Source organism: Canis lupus, chromosome 33, assembly GCF_003254725.2.
Source record: "Canis lupus dingo isolate Sandy chromosome 33, ASM325472v2, whole genome shotgun sequence".
Classification (NCBI taxonomy): Eukaryota; Metazoa; Chordata; class Mammalia; order Carnivora; family Canidae; genus Canis; species Canis lupus.
The window spans coordinates 31,141,773-31,165,037 of NC_064275.1; the positions used below are offsets into that span (position 1 = coordinate 31,141,773).

Here is a 23,265-nt window from a genome sequence, read left to right on the forward strand (position 1 = left end):
AATCAACATTTATTTCCCATTGATGGCAGAATTCAATGAGGCATCTGTGACAGCCTCCCAGGCTCTTTCTAAGGTTGAACTCAGGGCCTCTCCACGCATCTGGTTGATGATTAAAGAGACCATGGAGAAGACACACCTACTTCTTAAACTTAAAGACACAGAAGTGAGACATATTGGTTTTATTGTCTTATTTGTGAAAATTAAATCCCCTAGTCCCCTCCTAGATGAAAGAGAGACTGGGAAACACAGCCTCTCACAAAGATACTGCTTTGGCAGCAGCTCTACTGTAGAAGGGGAACATCAGTCTTTGCTGATGTTTGCTGTTTTTGTCACAGTCTTGGAGAGATTGTGTGAGCTGATCAATGCTGTTGATCAGTTGGTTCTAGCAAGGATTAGATCTTGAAAAGACTCCATAGAAATGCTTCACAGCTATCTGGAGCTAGAAGATATTTGGAGTGGGACCTTGGGAAGTTTAGAGTGTGAGATGAGGGGGACTTGGGATGTGAGCAAAAAGATAGGTGATGTGTGAGTTGGGGATACTTGGGAGCATGAGCTAACCATTTCCTAGGTTTTGGCTACATGTGTGCTAGCTTGCCATATTAAGTGCAAGTTCTTCTGTCTGGCATCTAATGTCCTTCTTAATCTTGCCCCAACGTACTTATCTAGCCTTTCCCCACTACTCTGCTTGCATCACATACCTCACCATCTTCCTTACAGGGCAGATCAATATTCATTCATTCCATCCATTCACTGATTAAACGTTGTGCTAATCTCCAGAGAAGAGCATAAGAACAGATAAGTCTCCATCTTTAGGAGGTCACCTTGCTTATGTGCTCTGACCTTTTCAGAATGAGCCCTTGCTGGGAACTCAAAATGCTGATACCAGAAAACTTCCTTCCAGGGGAAAATATTCTTTTATTGCCCTGTAGACTCTCTAATCTGGTTCTGGCATCACACAACACAAGAGCCCCCTCTACAGCTTTCCAGCAGTGGCCATCTAGTGTTTGTTACTGATACGCCAGGGTCAGGGGTTTCACTACTTCCTGAGGTACCCAGTAGCAAGAACCAAATCCTGTTTCCCTTTTGGTTCTGCCTTGGTCCTCTGGGGCCACACAACACAAATCTGCCCTTTGGTCCACAGGGGAGATCTTCAGAGATTGGGTCTTCTCTTCAGAAAGACCTCTCACCAGACAACCCCTTCTTGAGCTGAGACCCCACCCATCCTCAGTTCTATTAAGTACACTCTGGGGGTTCTCCAGCTTCCGTGGCCAAAACAACATGCCCATTGCTATTCTCAGATGCATCTGTTCGCAGATCCCTGCCCACGTGCTGAGTGATAACAAAGTGCTGCATTAAAATACAGCCTGACTCGATCTGATAAAGCCAAAATTGAGTAGGAGAGGACTGTGAAAGGCTCCTTGAAGACACTTTGCCTTCTTGCTCTTGATGACTTTAAGAAAGATTTTGCCTACATTTGAGCATATTCAGAAATGGGTTTGCAAAATGTTAACCTGAGTTTTCCAGAAGTCTTAAATTTGTTTTTCTCTCTCTGCTTTGTCATTTAGAGCATTCTCCAAGCAGCATTCTTGTAGGAAAAAAAAAAAATAGTTGGAAACTTCATACAATATACTTTGATGCTGTAGTGGGCAATAAAAATACGGCATCTGTTTAATTGATTCTAATTCCCATGGGAAACGTGTGTGAGCAGCATTTTAAAAGCTCTTGCTTTGCCTTTGGCTTCTCTTTATGTCCCATTTGAGTAATTTCCTCTCACATCCTTCTGTCCCTGGCCTAGAAGCCTGGTAAATAAGCAAGCCTCCGAGAGATCTAGAGAGCCAGCAACATCCTGGAAATCTGGGGCCACAAGGTTAAGCACAAAAAATGCTCTTTCCAGGAAGGAATGACGGAATCTGAGCAACGACCTTGGCTTTCAATCAGTTCTCGTCCAGCTTTTCCCACTCTTTTCCTCCCTGCCCGCCCCTGCCCGCGCCCCCGCCGCTGTCTTGCCCAAGTCCGTCCTGCCGCTGGCGTGGGCCTCAGGATTCCGTGTGTCCCCAAAGCCCAGCTGAGCCACGCTTCCTGCCCGGCTCTGAGAAGAATGCCTGTCAGGAAGCTCAATTATTTCGAGAATGTGAAATACAGTATTTTAATGGAGCCATTTTTCACGTCACTCTAGAAGAAAGGATGTAGCGTTTGTTGTGGTCTATCTGCAAATGAGTCTTGTTCACACCGGGGCACCTTCCTGGTGTCGACACCGCGACCTACTGGTGCTTTTCTCTCCACAAAGCAAGTCTGGCCGCGGCGTAGGCCCCGCAGGTGCCGTCCAGGGAACCGGGGCAGGGCTGGCAGCGGAGGGCCCGGCCGTGGACCCCATCCCGCGGCTCCGGGGCGAGCCACGCTCCAGCAGGACGTCACGCAGCGGGTGGAATTTCTGTCTAGGGACCGCGCCTGGTCTTACGGGGAGACCACGACGTCAGCGGCAGGCAGGAGACACCGGTGCCCCTCGTGCTACTGGCCTTCCACCAAGCCGATAAGGTATTCGATAGCACTTTACTTTTGGCTGATATTCTTCCCATGATGAGTTCTTGGCAACAAAAGACGGTTCCCGGGAGTCAAATTCAGTGATTTTCTCTGTCTAGGATGGACCGTTGATCGAATTCTTCGTTAAAATAGGTTTACATTGGTCACAATAATGACAAAGTCAACAATTAAAAAGGCAGAGTGGAAAGTATAATTCTCACCTCGAGGCTACTGAGTGCCAAATACATCACCTTGAAATTAAAAACAAAAAAAAAAAAAACCCACTTCATGTAGCAGTCGTCGGCTTTCCCAGAGGAAACTGAATTATACAGACATACTTTGGGTATGTGTGATTTTGCTTAAAGCATGTCTCCCGGCTCAGACACCTAGTGCAAAACCCAATCAAGTCAGTGAAATGAATCATCCTTACTCTCTAAGCACTTTGCGAAAGAGAGCTCACTCTTATTTGAAGCCAGGAAAGAAACGCTTTTTTGAATCACAGCTTCCTGTGCAGCGTTGAGCCCTAGCATTCTTTCATTGGGAAGTAAAGGCAGGGAAGGGAATGGGGTAGGGAAAAGCCGAGTCACTGGACTGAAGGCAGAGTTTTCCCCTTCCTGTGTCTTGCGCTGGCTCAACCCCAGCCCTTGTGCCTGCATCCACCTGCGGAGAAGAAAGTGTAGAGGTCCACGTAGACCAGGAAAAGGGGAAGTGAGAACGTGAACACATATCCTGGAGTTGGACGTGTTTGGGTGCATGTTTTGCAGACGTGGAAAATGTTGATAATGGTTTTTTGACTTTGAAGATGCCTTGACCCCTGCTGCATCAAAATGGACTTCACCAGCTTGGAAGAGCAATGTGACTAGTGTTGGTAATGTCCAAACCAATCGCTTCAGCCACCCGCCCCTTTCCACTCCTGCCCCCCTCCTCCGCCGGCAAATTCATGGGAAGTCCCACCCCACTCAGGTCTTCTCATCTGGTATGCTCTAGGAACTTTCCGGCATTCTTAGCCTGAAGGATCCTGGTATGGACTGAAGAGAGGAGGGTTCTGCTCGAGGAGAGAGGTCTGCTCCTCTGCAGTCTTACAAGCCGACTGAGGGGTGGATCTACCTGGAGTCCTTGCAGGATCTCAGCTTGACCTTCTGATCATGTGATCTTCAAAGGCAAGGGTCAAGGGGTGCTTCGGGGCTCTTCCCCCCCAGGAGGCTCCTGGATCTGTACAAACCCCTTCCCAGAAGAGGGCAGTGGGGTGGAAGAGGGACATGCTCGTGATTGATTTGGAAAATCTCCAAGTCTGTGACTAATTCTAGGCTTAATCCTTCCCTACTCCCAAGTAGAATTCCGTGTCCGTGGTGGGAAGGTCTCATAAGACACAAGGAGACATGAATTTTTCCTGTGTCATTTACTAGAGAACTCGAGGCTTGTGGCAAATACTTTAATGCTCAAAATTTATTCCAGAGAAATTTACCTCCGCCTCAGGTATCTGCCCCAAGGAGAGGAAACACCTGGTAGTGGTAGTAACATTAGTTTCAGGTCTGTGCACCCAAGCACATGCAAGTCACAGTGTATATAGGTGTATACGACCTACTTTTTAATAGCATGTATAACTACTTTTGTTTTTAGTATATATAACTACTGTGATTGGTGCTTTTTGCCCCAAAACATTTTATTTTAAAATTTTCAATCCAAAAAATAATAATAAGAAAAAATAAATAAAATAAAATTTTCAATCCTATAGAAAAGTTTCAAGAAGAGTCTAATGCTGTATATTTATACTCTTCTATACCTATATACCCTTCAGCTAGATTCACCAATTTTTAATGCTTTACCATTTTTGCTTTGTCTCTCTCTCTCTGCATACACACATACCCATTTACATATATTAAAAAGTGTATATATGTACACACACACACTCAATTTTGTTTAACCATTTGAGAGTATGTCACAGACATCATGATTCTTCCCCCTTTATACTGTGTCTACAAGGAGGACCTTCTCCTACATGACCATATCATTTTGAGGAAATTTAACATTGATACAAAACTATTGTCAAGTGTATAATCCATATTCAAGTTTTCCCAGTGGCCATTATAGCTGGATTTTAAAAATATCAGAATACAACCAAGGATCATATACCGCATTTAGCTGCCATGCTCTCCAGTCTCTTTTTATTTGGAATAGTCCCCTCAACATGGGTTTTCATCTTTCGTGACACTGACATTTTTGAGGTGTCTAGGCAAATTGTTTTGGAGAATTTGAATGTGTCTGCTTATTTCCACATGATTTGTTTTATGTTGAACATTTTCAACAGGAATAGTACATGGTTTTTTTTTTTTTTTTTTTTTTTTTTAAAGAATAGTACATGGTTGATACCGTTTACTTCGCTGGCGTCTCACGAGAGGAGCAGCACTGAGATGTCTGTCTGTCCCATTATAGAGGACAGCGACGTGTGACCGTTCAGTCGTGGTGCTGTTGGCCAGATTTCTCTTCTGCAACTACTATATATTTCAGTTGGGAAGAGTATATTGAGAGAACATTCTAAATACTAATAATTTAAAAAGATACTGTTAAAATAAATAAATAAAAATAAAATAAAAAAGATACTGTTAGGAACTGGCTCACATAATGGTGCCCTTTATCTCCCCTGTTCCCTCTGTTTCCTGACAGGATTCCACAGCCATCCACAGCACTGCTCTGGCAGGAATGCACTAGTCCGTTTATACAGCTGCCCAGCGTTGATAACCGGCCGGTTGCTTGTCCACACTGACTCACATTGGATCGAAGGCCCTCATTACCCTCACTGGTTTAATGATATTCTCTGATTAAACTTGGCCAGCTGGCCAGCCTAGAGGGAGCCTCTGTGGACTTTTCCTATATCTCTCTGGGTAGGGACTGACCTGCTGCTCCAGCCTCTTTTGAAAGAATCCTGTTCATATTTGCTTTCCTCCTTTATAGAGACGACAAACAAGTGGATCGAAAGTACAACTCATTTTCCAAATTCATCTCATAAATATGACACAACATTAAAAACACACCAAAAAGACTGAGGAATTTAAAACGAGGGAGATTATGGTGTAGAAGACTGGACTGGGAGTCAGGGCACCCGCGTTCAAGACCCAACTCTTGGATTCATAGACCATGTGATTTTACCATTTACCTCTCTGAATTTCAGAACTGTCATCTCCAGAAATAAAATCCTATTTATGACAAAAAAAATCCTGTTTATGTCATTAGTGCATCAAACAAAAGAAATCAGGTGAAGTTCCACTGAATTGGAGGATCACTTTAGGTTATGTTAGTAACATTAGCTCCGTGAGGAGCACCTCAAAGAAATCATTGTACCCATCAGGATAGTCCTGGGGATGACTTGGTAACAAGTTCTTCCCCAACCTCAGAGACTTAATATAACCCAAACTTCTTTCTTACACTGTATATTTGTAGGATTGGTATGGCCCTGCTTCACCTTGTCTTTACTCCATGACCTGGGTGGAGAATAAAGCCCCTGTGTGGGACATTGCTGGTCTTACGGAAGAAGGAACAGAGATGGCAAGCTACATCCTGGGTGTTAGAGCTTCTCAGTGGCCAAAATAAATCATGCGACCATGCCTGTCATTACTGGGGAAGGAGGTGCCATCCTCCTGCTGGAGGAGCATCACACGAGGGGCTGTGAGATGTCTGGCCACCAGCAGCACGGTCTATAGCAGAACTCATCCTCCAAAGCATCTGGGGAAAAAAAAGCTAAAAAAAAAAAAAAAAAAAAAAAAAGCTTGGTGATAGGCCTTTGGGCCCATCTATGTGGAAGTATTTTCTCAATGTTAAGTCACCATAAAGCCGTAAACAGATTAATCAATCAAGTATGAGCTCCGACTGTTAATCTGTAGTCCAGCTACTTCTCACATGGCTCTGCAGTGTGTTCCAGACCAGCAGCAGCAGGGAAGCACTGATTTAATGATTGAAGGTTCTCCAAACAACACTGGGGAGGCCGGCTAGGCTCCTAGGTGGGGAGCAAAATACTCATTCTGCTGATTTCACAGGCTTTCTGGGGGTTGAATATGATGTCATGTGTAACAAGACCATGTCGCTGCCAGCAGGAGCTCCTGAGGAGTAGGGAGTAGAGTTTACTCCCCTTGGGATCCCCAGCGCCTAGCCCAGGGAGCATGTAGTAGAATCTAAATGAATGCTGATGAGATGAATGACTAAATGAGGACACATGCAAGGAAATTGAGTTAGGGTAAGAAAAAAAAAGCCCAAATCTATATTTGAAAATGATGGTTAAACTCTTCTTATGGAGTCAGCATAACCTTAATTGAGAAAAATGATCAAGGTGGAAACATTACAAACCAACACTTCTCATGAAAATGAATCCAATAGCCTTAAACAAGGAGCTTTACTCATGGTAATGCAGTAGCTCGTATTGGGCCAACGCTCCTGAAGCAACAATTATACACTCTGAAGAAAATATTTAAAAGAATAATAGTCGAAGACACCTAAGAGCAGATAGAAGCTGGAGGAGGATTCACGTTTAGAAGAAAGGGGTGGTGCAAGGTGAGCCACTATTTTTTTAAAATAGTTTTTTGTTACATAAAGGAAGAGTATGAGAGAAAATAAATGAAAGCAAAAGAAAACTTTAATTTTTCTTATTCTTAAGTGAAATAAAAGGTAACTGTTTAAGTAGTAATAGTAAGGAGGTATTGGGTGGATACAGCTTTGGGTAAGTGAAACAAATGACAGCAGTGTCATGAGGGATGGGAGAGAAAAATTAGGAATCCCCTGTTATAAGAGACCCCTCATACATGTAAAGTGGTATAATAAAGGTATATCCAGATTAGTTTAAAAATGTATATTGCAAACTCTAGGGCAATCATTACAAAATGTAATAAAGAAATATTATGTTAAGAGAAGAGATAAAGTGAAATCATATGAAATGTTTATTTACAACCAGAAAAGCCACAAAGAGGGAGGGAAAGAAAACCAAAACAAAGGACAAATGTAATAACAGAAATAAGTTACAAATATGGTAGATATTCATCTAACGCTATCCATGATTAATTTGAATGTGAATAGTCTAAATGTATTAATTAAAAGGTTGTCTGAATAAAAAAAGACTCAACTATGTCACTTCAAGAAACCCATTTTATTTTTTTTTGACATTTTAAAAAAGATTTTATTTATTTATTTGAGAGAGAGAGTGTGTGTGAGCACAAGCTGGGGGAGCAGAAGGGAGAGAGAGAAGCAGACTCTCCACGGAGCAGGGAGCCCAACTTAGGGCTCAATCCCATGACCCTGGGATCATGACCTGGGCTGAAGACAGATGCTTAACCAACTGAGCCACCCAGGGACCCTGAAACCCACTTTAAATATAAAAACTCAGGTTTGCTGAGCACAAACAGATGGAAAGAGATATACCATGCTCATGTTAAATGAAAGAGAGCTGGGATGACTATATTAATTTTAGACAAAGCACACTTCAGAATATAGAAAACTATCAAGGATAAAAAGCGTCATTACATAATAGTCAAGGGATCAATTAATTCTCCAAGACATAACAATCCTAAATGTGTGGGCACCTAACAACAGAACATCAAAATATGTGAGTCAAATTCAAAGAGAACTAGACAAAATCCACTATTATAGTTGGAGACTTCAACACACCTTTTTCAGGAATTGATAAATCAAGCAGATAGAGAATCAGTAAGGGTGTAGTTGACCTGAATGGCATCATCAATCAACTTGATTTATTGACATTTCTAAAATACTCCACCCCAAAGCAGCAGAATTTATATTCTTCTCAAGCTTACATGGACCATTTGTGAAGATAGAGCACATCCTGGGCCATGAAACAACCTTAACAAATGTAAGGGAATAGGAATCATACAGTGTGTGTTCTCAGACCGCAATGGAATTAAATTAAAAATCAATAACAGAAAGATAGTTGGAAAAATCTCCAGATACCTGAAGATTAAACAATACACTTCTAACACATGGATTGGGTCAAAGAAGAAGTCTCAAGAGAAATATTTTTAACCAAATGAGAATAAGAATACAACTTATCTAACTGTGTGGGATGCAAAAGAAGGACTGCTTACAGAGACATTTACAGCATTGAATGTATATATTAGAAAAAAAAAGATTTAAAATCAATAATCTAAGCTTCTACAGTAGGACACTAGAGAAAGAAGAGCAATTTAATACTAAATCAAGCAGAAGGAAAGAAATAAAAATTAAAGCATATATAAACAAAATTGAAAACAGAAAATCAATATAGAAAACCAACAAAATCAAAAGCTGATGTTTTGATTAAAAAATCAATAAACTTGATAAATCTCTAGGCAGACTAACCAGAAGAAAACCCCAATATTAGAAATAAATGAGGGGGATCCCTGGGTGGCTCAGCGGTTGAGAGCCTGCCTTTGGCCCAGGGCCTGATCCTGGAGTCTCGGGATCAAGACCCATGTCAGGCTCCCTGCATGGAGCCTGCTTCTCCCTCTGCCTGTGTCTGTGCCTCTTTCTCTCTGTGTGTCTCTCATGAATAAATAAATAAAATATTTTTTAAAAAGAAGCTCAGGCTCTGGGGAAAGCACATCCCCATTCTTAGCAACAGCACCTTTCTTCTCTGCCTTCTTCTTTAGGTCCCTCCTTTGGCTTGAGGGTCACTACCTCCAGGAAGCCTTCCCTAATCCGCGCCTCCTCCCTGTTAAATACTCCCGTCGCCCCCCTATTCCTCTGTCAACAACATCGGCCTACGTGTCACTACTCGTTCAGTGTTTTGTCCACAGGTTTCAGGCATCTGGAAGGCAAGGATGGCTCGAGCATCTCTGCGTCCTCTTCACAAGACACAGGCCAGCCCAGACGAGGCATGCGACAAAGAGCTGTCACGCCACATGAATGCAGAAGCAAGAGCCTGATCTTCACAGGCCGGGAAGCAGATGTCGGGCGAGATAAGGCTCACCCAGGTCACCACGGCAGCCACGGCCATGCCCCCAGGCCAGCGCCCCCAGGACAGGGTGCCACTTGGGTTCCGTCCCATGGTCGGCGGGCAGGGGAGCCGGCTGGAGGGCCGCCAAGGCCAGAGGGCACTGGTCGTCAGTCAGGAGGTTTGGAGGGGTCCCCCTGCCCCACTGGGCTCCTTCCTACCTGCGGCCACTTCACTGGGGCGTCATCCCCTGACACTCATGGTTTCTTGGCAAAAATCAGAAGTGTTGAAAGGTTGACACCGTCCGATGCCGCCAAGCGCAGGCCCGTCCGCACGCTGGGAGGCCTGGGAAGCCTGGGAGGCCGTCAGGGGGCTGCATGGGCCACGGACACGCCAAGGCCTTTGGGGGCGGCTCGGAGCACAGTGGCTGTGGAACCAGCAACCGAAGGTTAATGGGACTAATCACAGCTGCATCCTAATAATAATAAGCACAGCTGCAACTTTTCCTCCCGACCCCTTTTTGTTTGCCTTTAAATTTCCCTGAGTCTCCCTCGTGGGGGAGGCGCGAGGCGGAGTCGAGGCTTGCCAGCGGGTCCTTGCTGGCTGCCCGTCTGACCCCGCTTTCTGTGCTGCCCCCTGGACATCTCAGGGATGGTCTTTGCTGCACGGATTTGGGTTCCGTTAACATCTGACATGTCCAGCCGGGAGCTCCTTGCCTGAGGTTCGTCGGCCCCCAGATGTGACCGGAGCACAGTGACGAGTCCGGCAGCTGCCTAGGCCCCTTGTCCTCGGGACACTCCCGGGCCCCATTCTGACCGAGAGCCACCCGCCTTTGGAGCCTGGTATAATTTTTGTGCAAGGAAACAGGTTTTGGTTTCAGTTTGCATAGACACCTCCTGGGGGGCACTCCGGGTGCCGAGGTACGTGGGCTTGTTTCTTCCTCCCGTTTGGTTTGGCTCTCTTAGGTTTCTTCTATTTGGTCACTTCCAAAGAGGGGCTTTGGGTTCTCTTAGCCTCCTTTACCTGCTTGATTGAAAAAAGTCTGACTAGGAAGCCATTTGTTGGGGTCACTGAAGCTCCAACTTCTAGGAAGGAACCAATGCTCACGGAGGTCCTCGGGGCCCCAGCTGGTTCGTTTGTTGTGGCAGCTTTTGGGGTCTTTGAATAAAACCAGCCATGTTCTAATTGGAAAGTAGGAAATGATCATTCAGTCCCCACATGCCTCTCTCTGGGCTGTCTTCTCCAAAATTGGGCAATCTTCTTATTTATTTTTTAACACTGCCTGGCCACAATATTCATTAGACTTCATTGAAAAATGACAAGTTAATAGATCCATAAATTATAATTCCATCTTGCAGTTATATTTGTTGTGTAAAAGGGAGATATTTGGAAATTGGGCCTTTAAATTTTGTTTGTATCTTGTTTGTGTATTTTTATGTGTGTCCATTTATGTTGTAAATGTGAAATACTTTCTCTACCTCTGGACGGTATTGCTAAAACTAATTTGTAAAGGCTCTACTCAGTTGATTTAAAGGCAAGCGCCTATAAGAATGGGGCATTCTAGAGCTCAAAGGTACAAACTAACCCAAATGTTTTTCAAGCTCTTGAAAAATATGCAGTATTAAAGCTACCTTAAGGTTGTTGGTCATTTCCTTAGAATTATCAGCATTAAATGTAAAACTTATTCCACCTGTTAACTGAGAGTCAAGTAAGTTCATGTTACCTCCACTGCAAACTTTTCAGAGAAGAAAAAACCTCTTAAAACTTTGTCTAATGTCTAATGAGGTTCTATGCGTAATCTAAGAACAAAACAGATGCGAATAATTTTAATAAGTGAAATAATAAGGGAAAGGACTCTGTGCAAGGAGGATGAGACTGGTTATTTAAAGAAGGAAAACCTACAACAAAATCTGAATGTAAAAAGGAAAGTTGTAGAAGGTTTGTGAGAAGGGAATCTTTGGCAGGGACTTGTGTGCGTGGTTGGGATACTAAGACTATGGAGTTTGGAAAGACGTTTACTAGGATGTGATCAACACCTGGAAAGAGAAGGACACACCAGAGGGCAAGGTTAGTCAACGTTGTGCACTAATACGATATCAACAGAAGTCTTAGCTGCGTCTCTGAGGAGTTCCAAAAGTCAGATTACCCTTCGGAACCATCCTAAATTGGGGCTAAAGGGATGGACTTTTGCAAGAATCACTGGAGATGTGACCTCCTGGGAAGAGAGCATGCCCTTGGCAAGGCAGCCCCCACACCCGTGGCGTCTGAGAGGTAAGGGCCATTGACTGCATCCCCCACAGCTGAGAGCCCTTTTCTCCTGATGGGGATCCTGGTCAGTGTATCATGCGCCCACCATGAGAACTCAGATCCATGCAGTCCCTGGATGTCTTTGTCCCAATAAGGACATACGGACATGGGAGAGGACTGAGAGGAAAAAGGAGAGACTGCATAGATTTTTTTAAAAATTCATCTTCTTGGAATGAATTGATTCTTAATATCTGATATATACTCATATAAGATTAGAATTTGGTTTTTCTGTTAAAATGACAGTTTTCTAGGGGGTGACTGGGTGGCACAGTTGGTTGATTGTCTGACTCTTCGTTTCCGCTCAGGTGGTGATGGAGGTGAGATGGAGCCCTGCCTCGAGCTCCGCACTCAGTGTGGAATCTGCTTGAGGTTCTCTCTCCCTTTCCCTCTGCCCCTCGCCCCAACGCTTGCGCACGTGTGCACTCTCTCAAATAAATAAATAAATAGATTTATTAATTTATCTTTTTAAAATTTTCTGAACATTTAAAAAATAAAATGACCGTTTTCTTAGAATATTGGTCTAAATTATGAACAGAAGGTTTTTTTTTTTTAATCTTTAATCTGCCTGGAAAAACAAAGTTCTGATGGTTTGTCTTTGTTGGGTCTTCGACTACTTAAAGTTGAATCTTCTCAATATTAAAAGAGTTAAATTTTATTAACATCTATGTAACCCTCTACATTGCCTTTTGAACCTCATTGCTACCTTGGCTATTAAGTATTAAGTTGTATCATCTGTAATACTCTTTAGCATGTGCTTTAAAACTTTCTGATATTTCAGACAATATCACAAAATTCAACTTCGAATGAAGTCTTTCTGGCTTGTTTACTTAATATATCAAATTACATGGGAAACACTGTCAAATAACTGATAAACTTTCTTGGTTTATGTTGTATGGGTGAAAGATATAACAGCTCCAGGAATTCCTAAGGTTTTGTTATGTCGCACCATAATTATTGAAGTGTGCCAGAGTAGTGACCAAATTTCTTTGTCAATTGTGTTATCATTGAGGCTTGTCCTCTATGGTTATCGCTTTACTCTGATGTTCTTGCAAAAGTGTTTCAGCTTTAAGAAAATTCATAGAACGGATTTTTTGACAACTATAGGTCTTCGATAATTTCTAGAACTAGTGGGAAAACTGCACTCAAAAAGACGTGGAACTGAATGAATTGAGGAAGAGAAGTTGTCGAAGTCTCAAATGCTAAAGATTCCTTTTGTAGATTGAAGCAAATTATATTAGCAATAGCAAAGGATAGAAATCAAGGGCTTGCAAGGCTTAAAGGGTTTCCAACTGATGGAGTTCTCACTTAAAGACCTTTATGCCATCCAAGAGACTCAAGCCGAAGAAAACCAGCTTGGACTCATTGTCAACTCACCCTGTCATTTTTGGTCATGAAGTTGTTAAAGCAGGTTTGGCATTAGCACTCTTTGAAGGAAGCCAAAAATATGCAGATGACACCCCAAATGAAGATCATGACCCCTTACTCTCTGAAAATGTGACTGCAGTAAGAACTGGGAAGCTAAGAACTGTTAGCAGTTCCATGGTAGCTTATATGAATAGTCGAGATTCCAATACTTCTGTACTTGAAGTGGTTTCTGAAACCATCATCCGAAAGATTAATGGTGGTTCCTGGAGAAACAGTAGATCCAATTCCCCACCAGCTTTTTAGAAAGTAAGTTGGTTATTCTCGACAATGTCTACCCAAGGCAGAAACTGCTCAGATCCTTTAAGGTTTTTACCTTGAGCTCCAGAAACGGAGCCAATGGTTAAACAGCTCACCAGTCACTACCACACACCTGGAATCTCTGATTTGTCTAACAGAGGCACAAGCAAGGTTAGAATGGAGAGAGAAAGCAACCACAGAAGATGCTGAGGGTTTCAAATTCATCAAGTCTGGCAGATTGCCAAAGAGCTAAACATTCAGTTTGTTGACATAAAAGTTGGGAAGAGGGGGAAGGAAGAGGGGAAGAGGGTTTTATTTATTTTTAAAATTGTATTTATTTATTCATGAGAGACAGAGAGGCAGAGACATAGGCAGAGGGAGAAGCAGGCTCCCTGCAGGACTTGATCCCAGGACCCCAGGATCACGACCTAAGGCAAAGGCAGACGCCCAACCCCTGAGTCACCAGGGTGCCCCAGGGGAGAAGGGTTTTAATCAATAAAAATAACCCTTCCATAATTAACCCATTAAATGCCTTCTAGATGGAAGCATCCTTGGAGGATTTTTAATCCCCTACAATATTACACCAACAACCATTCAACAGATAACTATGTCATTTTGTCTGGAATCAACAGCCCTCACTGTGACAATCATAGTTCTAATAGGCATTAGAACTCAACCTCACAACACAAAACTTTATTATCCTTCAAGCTTATTTAAATTCTCAAATCTCTTAGGATATTTTCATGCTCTTATATACCACCATAACTATGGTCCCATAACTATATAATGCAGCGATCCCCACAGCTTCTTCATTAAAATCCTGAATCCCCATGTCGTAGACCACTCAATCTCCTATACCATTGAATTTAAACACAATCTCTACATCATCTTCCTTTAAAACATTAAGAGCTACCACGATGTCTGTTACCATCCCTGAAAGAAATATTTCTAAAATGGTCTTGTTAGATATTCAAATCTCAGTAGCTTTGGCCACTGTATAACCAAAAACCACAAGCATTGCCCCTAAATAAATTCAAAAAGCTGTTAGATCTAAAAAATAACCCCCCCAAGTGCAATACAATACTGTAACCAATACCACCCCTCAATCCTAACCCACCATACATCAGAGAAAGGTTTGGAGAAAAACCTACAAAACCGATTATAAAAATATTACTTAAAATAAGTACAATATACATGATTATTCCCCCATGGAACTTGACTATCATTGATGACATGAAAAATCATTGTATGTCAACTACAAGAACATTAACGACCTACATCTAAAAATCCTACCCATTGATCAAAATCATTAACCTTTCATTGCCTTCTAGCCCATCAGACATCTTAAGAGTGATGAAACTTTGGGTTCTCTTTTAGGAGTTTGTTCAGTTCTACAAATTTTAACAGCCTCTTCCTATCTACACATTATATATCAGATAAAATAACCGTCTTTTCATCAGTAACTCTTATCTGCCAAGATGTAAACTACGGATGAACATCAGCATACATGCTGATGGAGTCTCCATATTTCTCAGCTTATTTTTGTATGATATGTGAGGCAAGTACTGTGGGTCCCACACCTTCTCAGAAACATGAAACATCAGAATAATCCTTATTCATAGTGAAAGCCAAAGCAGTTATAGGCTACATCCTACCATAGGAACAAATATCTTTCGAAGGGGCAACTGTCATTACATGGATACTAGCCTAGTAGAACAGACAGGAACACGATTCTTAGTGGAGAAAGTGATCTAGCCTGATTCTTTGCCTTCCGCTTCATCCTCCCATTCATTATTTCAGCCGCTGTAGCATTCCATTTACTATTTTTCCATGAAGCAGGATCTAATGGGTCATTAGGAATATCGTCTGAGTCAGACAAAATCCCATCCCACCCATACTACGCAAGTAAATATATTCTAGGACTCTTATTCCTTATTCTAACACTATCTGCTCTAGGACTGTTCCCACCTGACTGCATAGGAGACCCAGACAGTTACACCCCAGCCAACTGCCTAAATACCCCACGACATAATAAACCAGAATAATACTTATTTGCCTATGCAATCCTTCACCCGATTCCTAATAAACTAGATTATTAGCCCCAATCTTCTCTATCTTAATTCTAGCAATTATTCCTTTCCTTCACATATCAGAACAGCAAAGTGTAATATTTTGACCCCTAAGTCAATACTCATTCGGATTCTTATAACAGACCCAGTAACATTAACATGAATCAGAGGACTAGTTGAGTCCCCGTTTATCATTATCAGTCAACTAGCATCAATCCTATACTTTTTCATTATCCTATTTCTCACACCCATTACAAGTATCATTGAAAACACCTCCTTAGGAAATGACGAGTCTTGGAAACTGGTGATGGAGGAGGACAATAATTCTCCCTGAGACTCTAGGAAGAAGCAACAGCTCCACCATCACCCAAAGCTGAAATTCTGCTTAAACTATTGCCTGATACTTGCCTTTAAATAGATAAGCACTACTCTCTGTGCCATGCCAGTATTAAAGCCAACAATAAAAAAGACCACACTTGGGTAATTCATGCATTGGTGCCTACCACATTACAAATACATATACCTACACTCCTACATACTACATGCTACACATAATTGTACATTAATGATCTGCCCCATGCATACAACTTGTAAATCAAACCCTCACCCATAATAGGAGTGGCCATAAGAGCTTCCAGTTCACAGCCTAAGTTCACTGGGCCCCAAGTTCACTCCCATTTTGGGAGTCCAGCCAGCCTCTTCCTGAGGATGTGCTATAGTGACTCATGACCAGCCCTCATAGGAGAATAACCCAGAATCTATTCACCAAAATTTAACAATAGCGGCATTTTAATCCTCTCCTAGGAGTGACAGACGTCACTGCCTCCAGGGGAAGAGGAGGTGTTCCACCCAGCTGCATCCTCCACGAGGTCTCCCTTCCTTCCAGGTGGGTGGCAGGGTTGGCAGGATGCGGCAGAGGTGTGGGTGAAAGGTTGTGTCACTTTTTCACAGAGAACTTTAAAGGATGCCATGGTTTGTGGGATCCTCTGAGCCGTGGGCCCTTGTGTGTAAAATAAGAGGTTGAACTAAATAAACGAACCCTAAATGTCCTTGCAGTTCATAGGCTTCAGGGCTCTGAACATTCCAGAGCCCCTATGCTAAACTTGAGGTTTTTTTCTGCTTCTGAAGCATGAGTTGAACCTGGAAATTAAGGTAATGGAGCCTTAAGGAGGGGCGATTCTTCTAGCGGATTTCCCATCAGCTGTAGACAAAGCTGCTCTTACATCCTGGCCCCAGCCAGCTTAACTTCATTCATTTGCTAGGCATGTTCCATGACTAGAAACCCAAACCAGGAATTGGGATTTCTGGGAAAAGAGGACACAGCCAAACCTTCATCTCCTGCAGGGCCCTTGCCTTCAGTGTTGGGCCTCTCAGAAGAAATCAGTTATTGAAGATGTGGAATGCAAGGATGGCTGGAGAAGCCACAGGAAACCAAGGGAAGATGTTATACCAATGGCCTGTCACCTCTTTGAAGACAGCTCCCAAAGCAGGATCTCTAATGTCAAGCTCTCTCCACAGCTCCACCTGGATACTGATGGGTGTCTCACACTCAGGATGCTCAAAACAAGGATGTCCCACCCCGTACAAACCTGTTCTTCCTCCTGTGTTCTCCCACTTTAATGTCATCACCGCTGTCTCTCTTTTTTTGGTGGAGGTGGGGAATTTCCTACATCGGATCCTTTATCCTATTTGGAGGAGATTCCAATAAGTGTGAGTTTCAGGGGAGCCAGACATTCCCATACTTGCTTCCTAATGACTGGGGCACGAGCATAAGACAGGCATGGCCATTCAGACCATGCCAAAAAGGATTTTAGTTCCTGAGAGTGACACAAGGCTAGAGATTATTCCCAGCAGCAGCGGAGCAAGGGTCTGATGGATGGTGGGATGCTCTGGCAATGACCTGACCAGGCTGCTCTTGTGGTATGACCTGGATCTCACCTTTTCCTGGTTTCTGCCCGTTGGCTGAGTGTGGTTCTCCAAACTTTACACTGATTCAATGAGCTCTAATTAATGTATATCCAATACATTCCCTTTCCTCTTAGAGGTCCAGAATTAGTTTCCACTGTTTGCAATGAGTCCTGGCTGGTACCCTCACCATTCCCTCAGTCGCCAACTCGGAAAGCTGGACATCCTTTCTGATTGTCTCTGGTCTACTGAGGTCCACTGATCCCACCCCATGATGTCACCTCTACGGCCCCACAGCCATCCAAAGCCAGGCCCTCATTACATTTGCCTACTTCTTCTCTCCTCTGCCTGATGGTTCCTCTGGTTTCTGGGATCTTCTTAACCATGAACACCTTTGGATCATAATCCAGAAGCCAGCTGAATCCTCCATCAGGGTTTTTGGCAGAGGTGGAAGAGAAGAAAACAGGAGAAAAGGAATGTTTCCAGCCACTCTGCATGGAGAGGGAAGTGAGGAGGCAACACCACAAAGCACAGGTGCCACTCAGTGTCACCCTGGTAACTCAGTCTGCCTGTGGTCCTGGGGCAGCAGGAGCTTATCCCCAACATGGCACTTTTCCTTGTTTTCTAAATTCACATCAATGAGAAGTATTAATTACCCTTAAATGGAAATAAATTAACTTAGGAAGATGTAGTTTTATCCTGCTTTTATAGCAGCCACATTCCCTGAGGATGCAACAATTGATTTTAAATCCAGATCAGCCTAATAGGCTTGGACACTTTGCTGGGTAATGGAAATTAGCGATGGCCCCTAAAAAAGGAAGGCTTGCTGCCAACTGTTGTTCTTGCACATTTTTATCACTGTGGATGAGGTAAGCCCAATCATGGGTGGAGAAGGCCCAGCAGCACCAAGCTTTTTATTTATTTAGTAAATATTTACTGAGTATCTGCTTTATGCCAGGGCCTATGCAAGGCGCGGGGGATGCAGTGATGAATGAGACAGGCTTGGTCCAGACCTAATGAAGCTTACAACTAAAGGCATAAAAATGCCTTTTAAGGGCTTCCTACAGTTTCTTTTTTAAAAGATTTTATTTATTTACTCATGAGAGACACAGAGAGAGGCAGAGACACAGGCAGAGGGAGAAGCAGGCTCCCTGCAGGGAGCCCAATGTGGGACTCGATCCTGGGACCCTGGGGTCACGCCCTGGGCCGAAGGCAGATGCTCAACCGCTGAGCCACCCAGGCGTCCCAACTTCCTACAGTTTCTATGCTCAGCTTCCCCCTACCTGGGTCTTGCTAAAGCTGGCCTTCATAGGTAGCCAGGCCCATGAGGAACCTGGTGGTGAGACATCAGAGAGCCTCGTCTAGAAGCACCAGGACACCTGGGAGTGTGGACAACCCCAGAAGGGAGTCGGCTTGGTTGGACTCATGCTCTCTGTCTCCCCAGGCTATTCCTCCAGAAAGACATAGTTTCATGGACAGAATTGGTCCTAGAAAGTCTGTGAAGACTCCAGTCTCCAGTGCCTTCTTCCTGGGACCACCACCTAGGGTTAAATTTAGTAATTAAAAACACATGACACTCAGTTAAATTTGAATTTCAAATAAACAACAAACAGGTTTTTTTTTTTTAGCACGAGTCTGTCCTATGCAATACTTAGGATGCATTTATACGTATGCACAACTTAATTGGGTGCCTGTCTTTTGTCTGGCAACCCTACCACCCCAGGAGGCTGCCCTGGGCCCCCAGTAGCCCCGATCCCTGTCCTGGAGCAGTGCCTCTCCCGGTGCAAGAGCCCAGAATCAGCCAGCTCCCTTTCCAAATACACTCGTCAGGAAAAGTGCTCAAGACGAGTCGGCCGTTAGCTGGCTGTCCCCGGGAAGGAACTTCAATCCAGCCCCCTCGGCAGCACGGACTCTAAGCAAGGAACACACCCTTCTGAGGAGACAGCAGAGGTAGGACACAGTCACTACCCTATGGAACCTAGAGACTCGCAGGGAAGTAGAATAAGCTATTCTAATAATTGTTAGACAAGGTGGAAAATGAAAAATGACTCGGGTGCCAAAGGAATGTAGGGAGGAAGAGATGACATTTGCTTTGCAGGCTGGGAGTCCTGAGGGCGTATGGAGGAGGTGGCATCTGTAATTGAAAACACCAATGACAAATCCATGAAATCACATCACAGCGTGGACGTGGTCATTACAAAGCTTCCATCTGTGCCCACAAGTCAACCACTTGCCATCCTTGACTTAGAAACGTGCCTGATGCTGCCAAGAGGAGCCTTCCGGAAAGGACATGCCAGGGGAGCATTAATATAGACCCAAATAGTGAAATAGGGCCTGTGTGTTTGGAGAAATCGCACGTAGCCAGAGTCTGGGGTTCCATGTGTGACGTGCAGCTGGAGAGGTGACCCCAAAGGTACATCAAAGACGGTATGATGGCAGGTCTAGGACTGCAGGGAGCTGGTGCTCCTATTAGGAAGCTGTCTCCCGATGGAGCCCCGCGTCCCCCGCCTCCCCCCCCCCCGGGCCTGCACACCCGGTGGACACTGGCTGTGCTGAATGAGGACGTGTTGATCACGTTTTTGGTAAATATTTAGACATCTGAGGTCTTGAGCAGATAACATTTCAGAGCCTGCTTGTACAGCATCTAATAAGGGAGCAGAAAGGCTTCTGGTTCATTGCTTCCTGGTTAATATGACTAAGCATCGTCCGACAGGCAAACATTTAGAGCAGGAGCGGGTGAGCCCAGCCCTGATACCACCCTGGAGGTGGCCAGAGGAGAAAGCCAAACCCTCAGAACCGCCTTTTGCAGAGTTGGTGTGCAAACTTTTGCAAAGATGGTGTCCGACAAGGGGCTGCGGGTCCTCAGCTTTGGAGGGACTCCTGCTCTGTGACCCGTGGCAGGGACTGTTCTGCACGCTCAATGCTTTGCACCCGGATGCCCCAGCCCTGAGCTCTCTGGAGACGGAAGAGCTGCTGTCTGGCTAATGGATTCTCCTCAAGCACGTTGGACACAGGTTCCAGCTGCCCCCCAGCTGGCCTGTTGGCGGGGCTGGGCTCCCGAGCGGGACTCAGAGGGGGTCTGCTGGGGAATGTTTGTGAGAAATTAAAGTGACATTGTGAAGTGAGTACACATCCCAGGAGGGGGCCGGCCTCTTCCTCTCTCCCCTCCTGCCCAACAGCCTCGCTCTGAGGGAATAAGGCATGAAAGTGTGTCTGTGTTCCTCCAGAAACTGATTTAAGCAGCCTGCGGATTCAGGCCTGGTGGGACCAGGGTCCTGGACCCCTCCTGGATCTACCCCCCTGGTGTACTCTTCCCCTCAGACTCCTCTGGGCCCGGAAGGAGAGCAGTAGAGACAGCACCGAGGGTGCTGAGGCCGGAGATGCACGCTGTGCCCCTGTGCCTTCAGCTGGGCCCCTGCTCCTCCCACGGGGTGATCCAGACCTCACTTCCCTTTTTTTCACCCTGTCTGCCCTCAGATCCTGATCCCTCCGCATATTAGCTGTCCCTGGGCCTCCGTCATTAAGTCTTGGAGGACCTGGCCCTGTTTCCGTCAAGCACGATGTCCCTGCTAGCAGGGCCCCTGGCTTCCCCAGCAGGGCATCCTCCCCCATCTTCCTCCTCCTCCCTTGCCCTCCTCCCCCACCTTCTCCCTCCTCCCTCCCACTGGGCAGGCTGAGCTGCAAACCACAGGAAGGGCTTGGGTTGACTTGGCTGCTGAGGCCCAGAGCTGGAGGTGAGGAAATCAGGAAACCCAGGCTGGATTCCAACATGAATTGGAAAGATCTCCATGAGCCGGGGCATTCGATAAACATGGCTCCACAACCTGTGAATGGCAAGGGAGTTTAAGATTCCGTTAAACTTTAAAATTTCTGTTTTGAAGCACCGTCCTACCAACGGGAAGCAGCGTATCCTTTTATTAATTCTATAGACACAACCCATGCTCACGGAGGGGGATAGAAGCAGGACAGAACAGTGTAAAATGAAAAGTGAAGCCCCTCATGCACCCCGATCCCATATTCCCACTCCCCGGAGGCAAACTGATAGCAGTTTATTGGGGCAATTCGGTTTTAAAGAAACAAAATTCAAGGCTGAAACTGCAGGATGCGGCCAGACCCCGGAGGCGGTGCCAGGCATGAGCTCCGAGCTGCGTGGCAGGCTGGGCCGTCCGCCCAGCTTGCTGGGGACTCGGTTTTGTCCTTTGGGAAATGGGAATAATCGTAGCATCTACCTGAACGGTTGTGGAGCTCCGCATGCTCTTCAGCTTCGGGAATGGCCGGGAACCTGCAGAAGGAGCTGAGGGTCTCCTCGCACACGCCCTCGGCCCCGCTTTCCTCCAGAGCCAACAATACTCACGAGAACCCCTCCCGTGTGCAGATTATGAGCCACATCGTGGACACCCCGGGAGGCAGACGTGAAGACCCCAAGAAGCAGCCCTTCGCCTGACGTCCAGAGCCGTGTCCCAAAGCCAAATGGGCCACTTCTCCGGTCCCCCCGGGGGGCTGCCGGCAGCCTGTCTGGGCAGCGGAAAGGCTCTTGTGATCCCCGGTGTGCGCCTCCCCCATCCCAGGGGTTCTGGCCTTCGGAGTTTGGTGTGACCCCTGGGACGGCAATCAGACCTCTCGCAAAGGGCTGCAGATCTTGGTCTTGGGGGCAGAAATGTCTTTGATCAAGAGTCTTCCTTCTTCCCTCCCTTCCTCCTCATCGAGCTTTTATAGTTTTAATCACACTCATCGCTTATTATTTTGTACTTTAAAAAATGTATTTCTTTTTCTTACTACAAAAGCGATACCTGTATGGCATAAAAAATATAGACAAAAAAAAAAAGAAAGAAAGAAAATATAGTCAAGCAAAAGAAAGTAAAAATAAATACCCCGTGCAAGTGTTTTCTGCCCTCCTGGAGTGTCTTCCGTGCCCCCAACTTGACCAAGGGTGCTCACCCATTGCACAAAATCTTCCCCCGGGGGTCCCCGTCCCACCCCCACCCCAGCTTCCGCCGGTAAGCTGGCATCATGTGAGACTTGCCAAGATTTGCAGGTTTATCGGCGACTGATTCTGAGCTGCAAAGCTAATGTTAAGTGGTAACAGCACGACTTGGTAGTTTCTCAAGCCACTGCCGGATTTAACCACTAAGTTCATGCGAAATTTGATGAAGTTCTTGGAAAAGTCAATTTGGCTTGTGGACTTGAAAATGCGGCGCTGCATCCGTTCCAACGCTCTTCGATGCACTACCAGGGGGTTGTTTGAGCAGGAAAATCAACTTATAGAGTTTCAACAAGCTGTTGCCATGCGTCACAGAACCTGAAGGCCAGTAGGAAGAGAGAGGCATGGAACAGCCGAGAGGCAGCCACTGAGGGTCACGGGAAAGGTGTGTGCCCAGGGCTGTGGGAACACCCAGAACCTCGCCTGCGGGGGGAGAAGGCCTGGCAAAGCTTTCCCGAGGGACTGGACATCCAGCTGGCCCCTGAATGAACACTGAACAAACATTTCGAGGTGCTTAGGTGGAGAGGGGGTGGCAGGGGAAGAGGTTTGGCAAGTAGGCAGGTCTAGCCAGTGCACAGGGAGTGGGGAAGGGGGGCGGGTGGGCATGAGACACAGTGGGGAGGGGTCCACACAATCGAGAGAAGAGGCTGAGGAGCGGGTTGGAACCCTGCTATGAAGGGCCTCGAGTGCCACGCGGGAAGGCTGGGTCTGTGTGGGTCTGGGCCTCTCGGCCCCCGGCCTCATTCTGTACCTGTCACAGGTGGGATCGAGGTAGAAGGGCTCAGCCTTGGAAACCCCCAGGGGAAAGGTTTGAGCCTATAGAGGGAAGAATGGAACAGATTGGCATTGGGAGGAGGAGCCTGGGCCCCGCTGGCTGGCACCTCTACCAATTCCCTTCTGGGTTTCTCCAG

General features: G+C 45.4%; 1 protein-coding gene across 1 annotated transcript in view; it reads left to right on the forward strand.

Annotated features, from left to right (window-relative positions):
• Positions 1 to 5,466, forward strand: part of XXYLT1 (xyloside xylosyltransferase 1) — a 197,986-nt gene extending 192,520 nt beyond the window's left edge. Inside the window, exon 5 of the mRNA XM_049105125.1 lies at positions 5,185 to 5,466. Within this exon, the coding sequence (XP_048961082.1) occupies positions 5,185 to 5,229 (45 nt within the window). The 3' untranslated portion in view covers positions 5,230 to 5,466. The remainder of the gene's footprint in view (positions 1 to 5,184) is intronic.
• Positions 5,467 to 23,265: the final 17,799 nt, after the last annotated feature.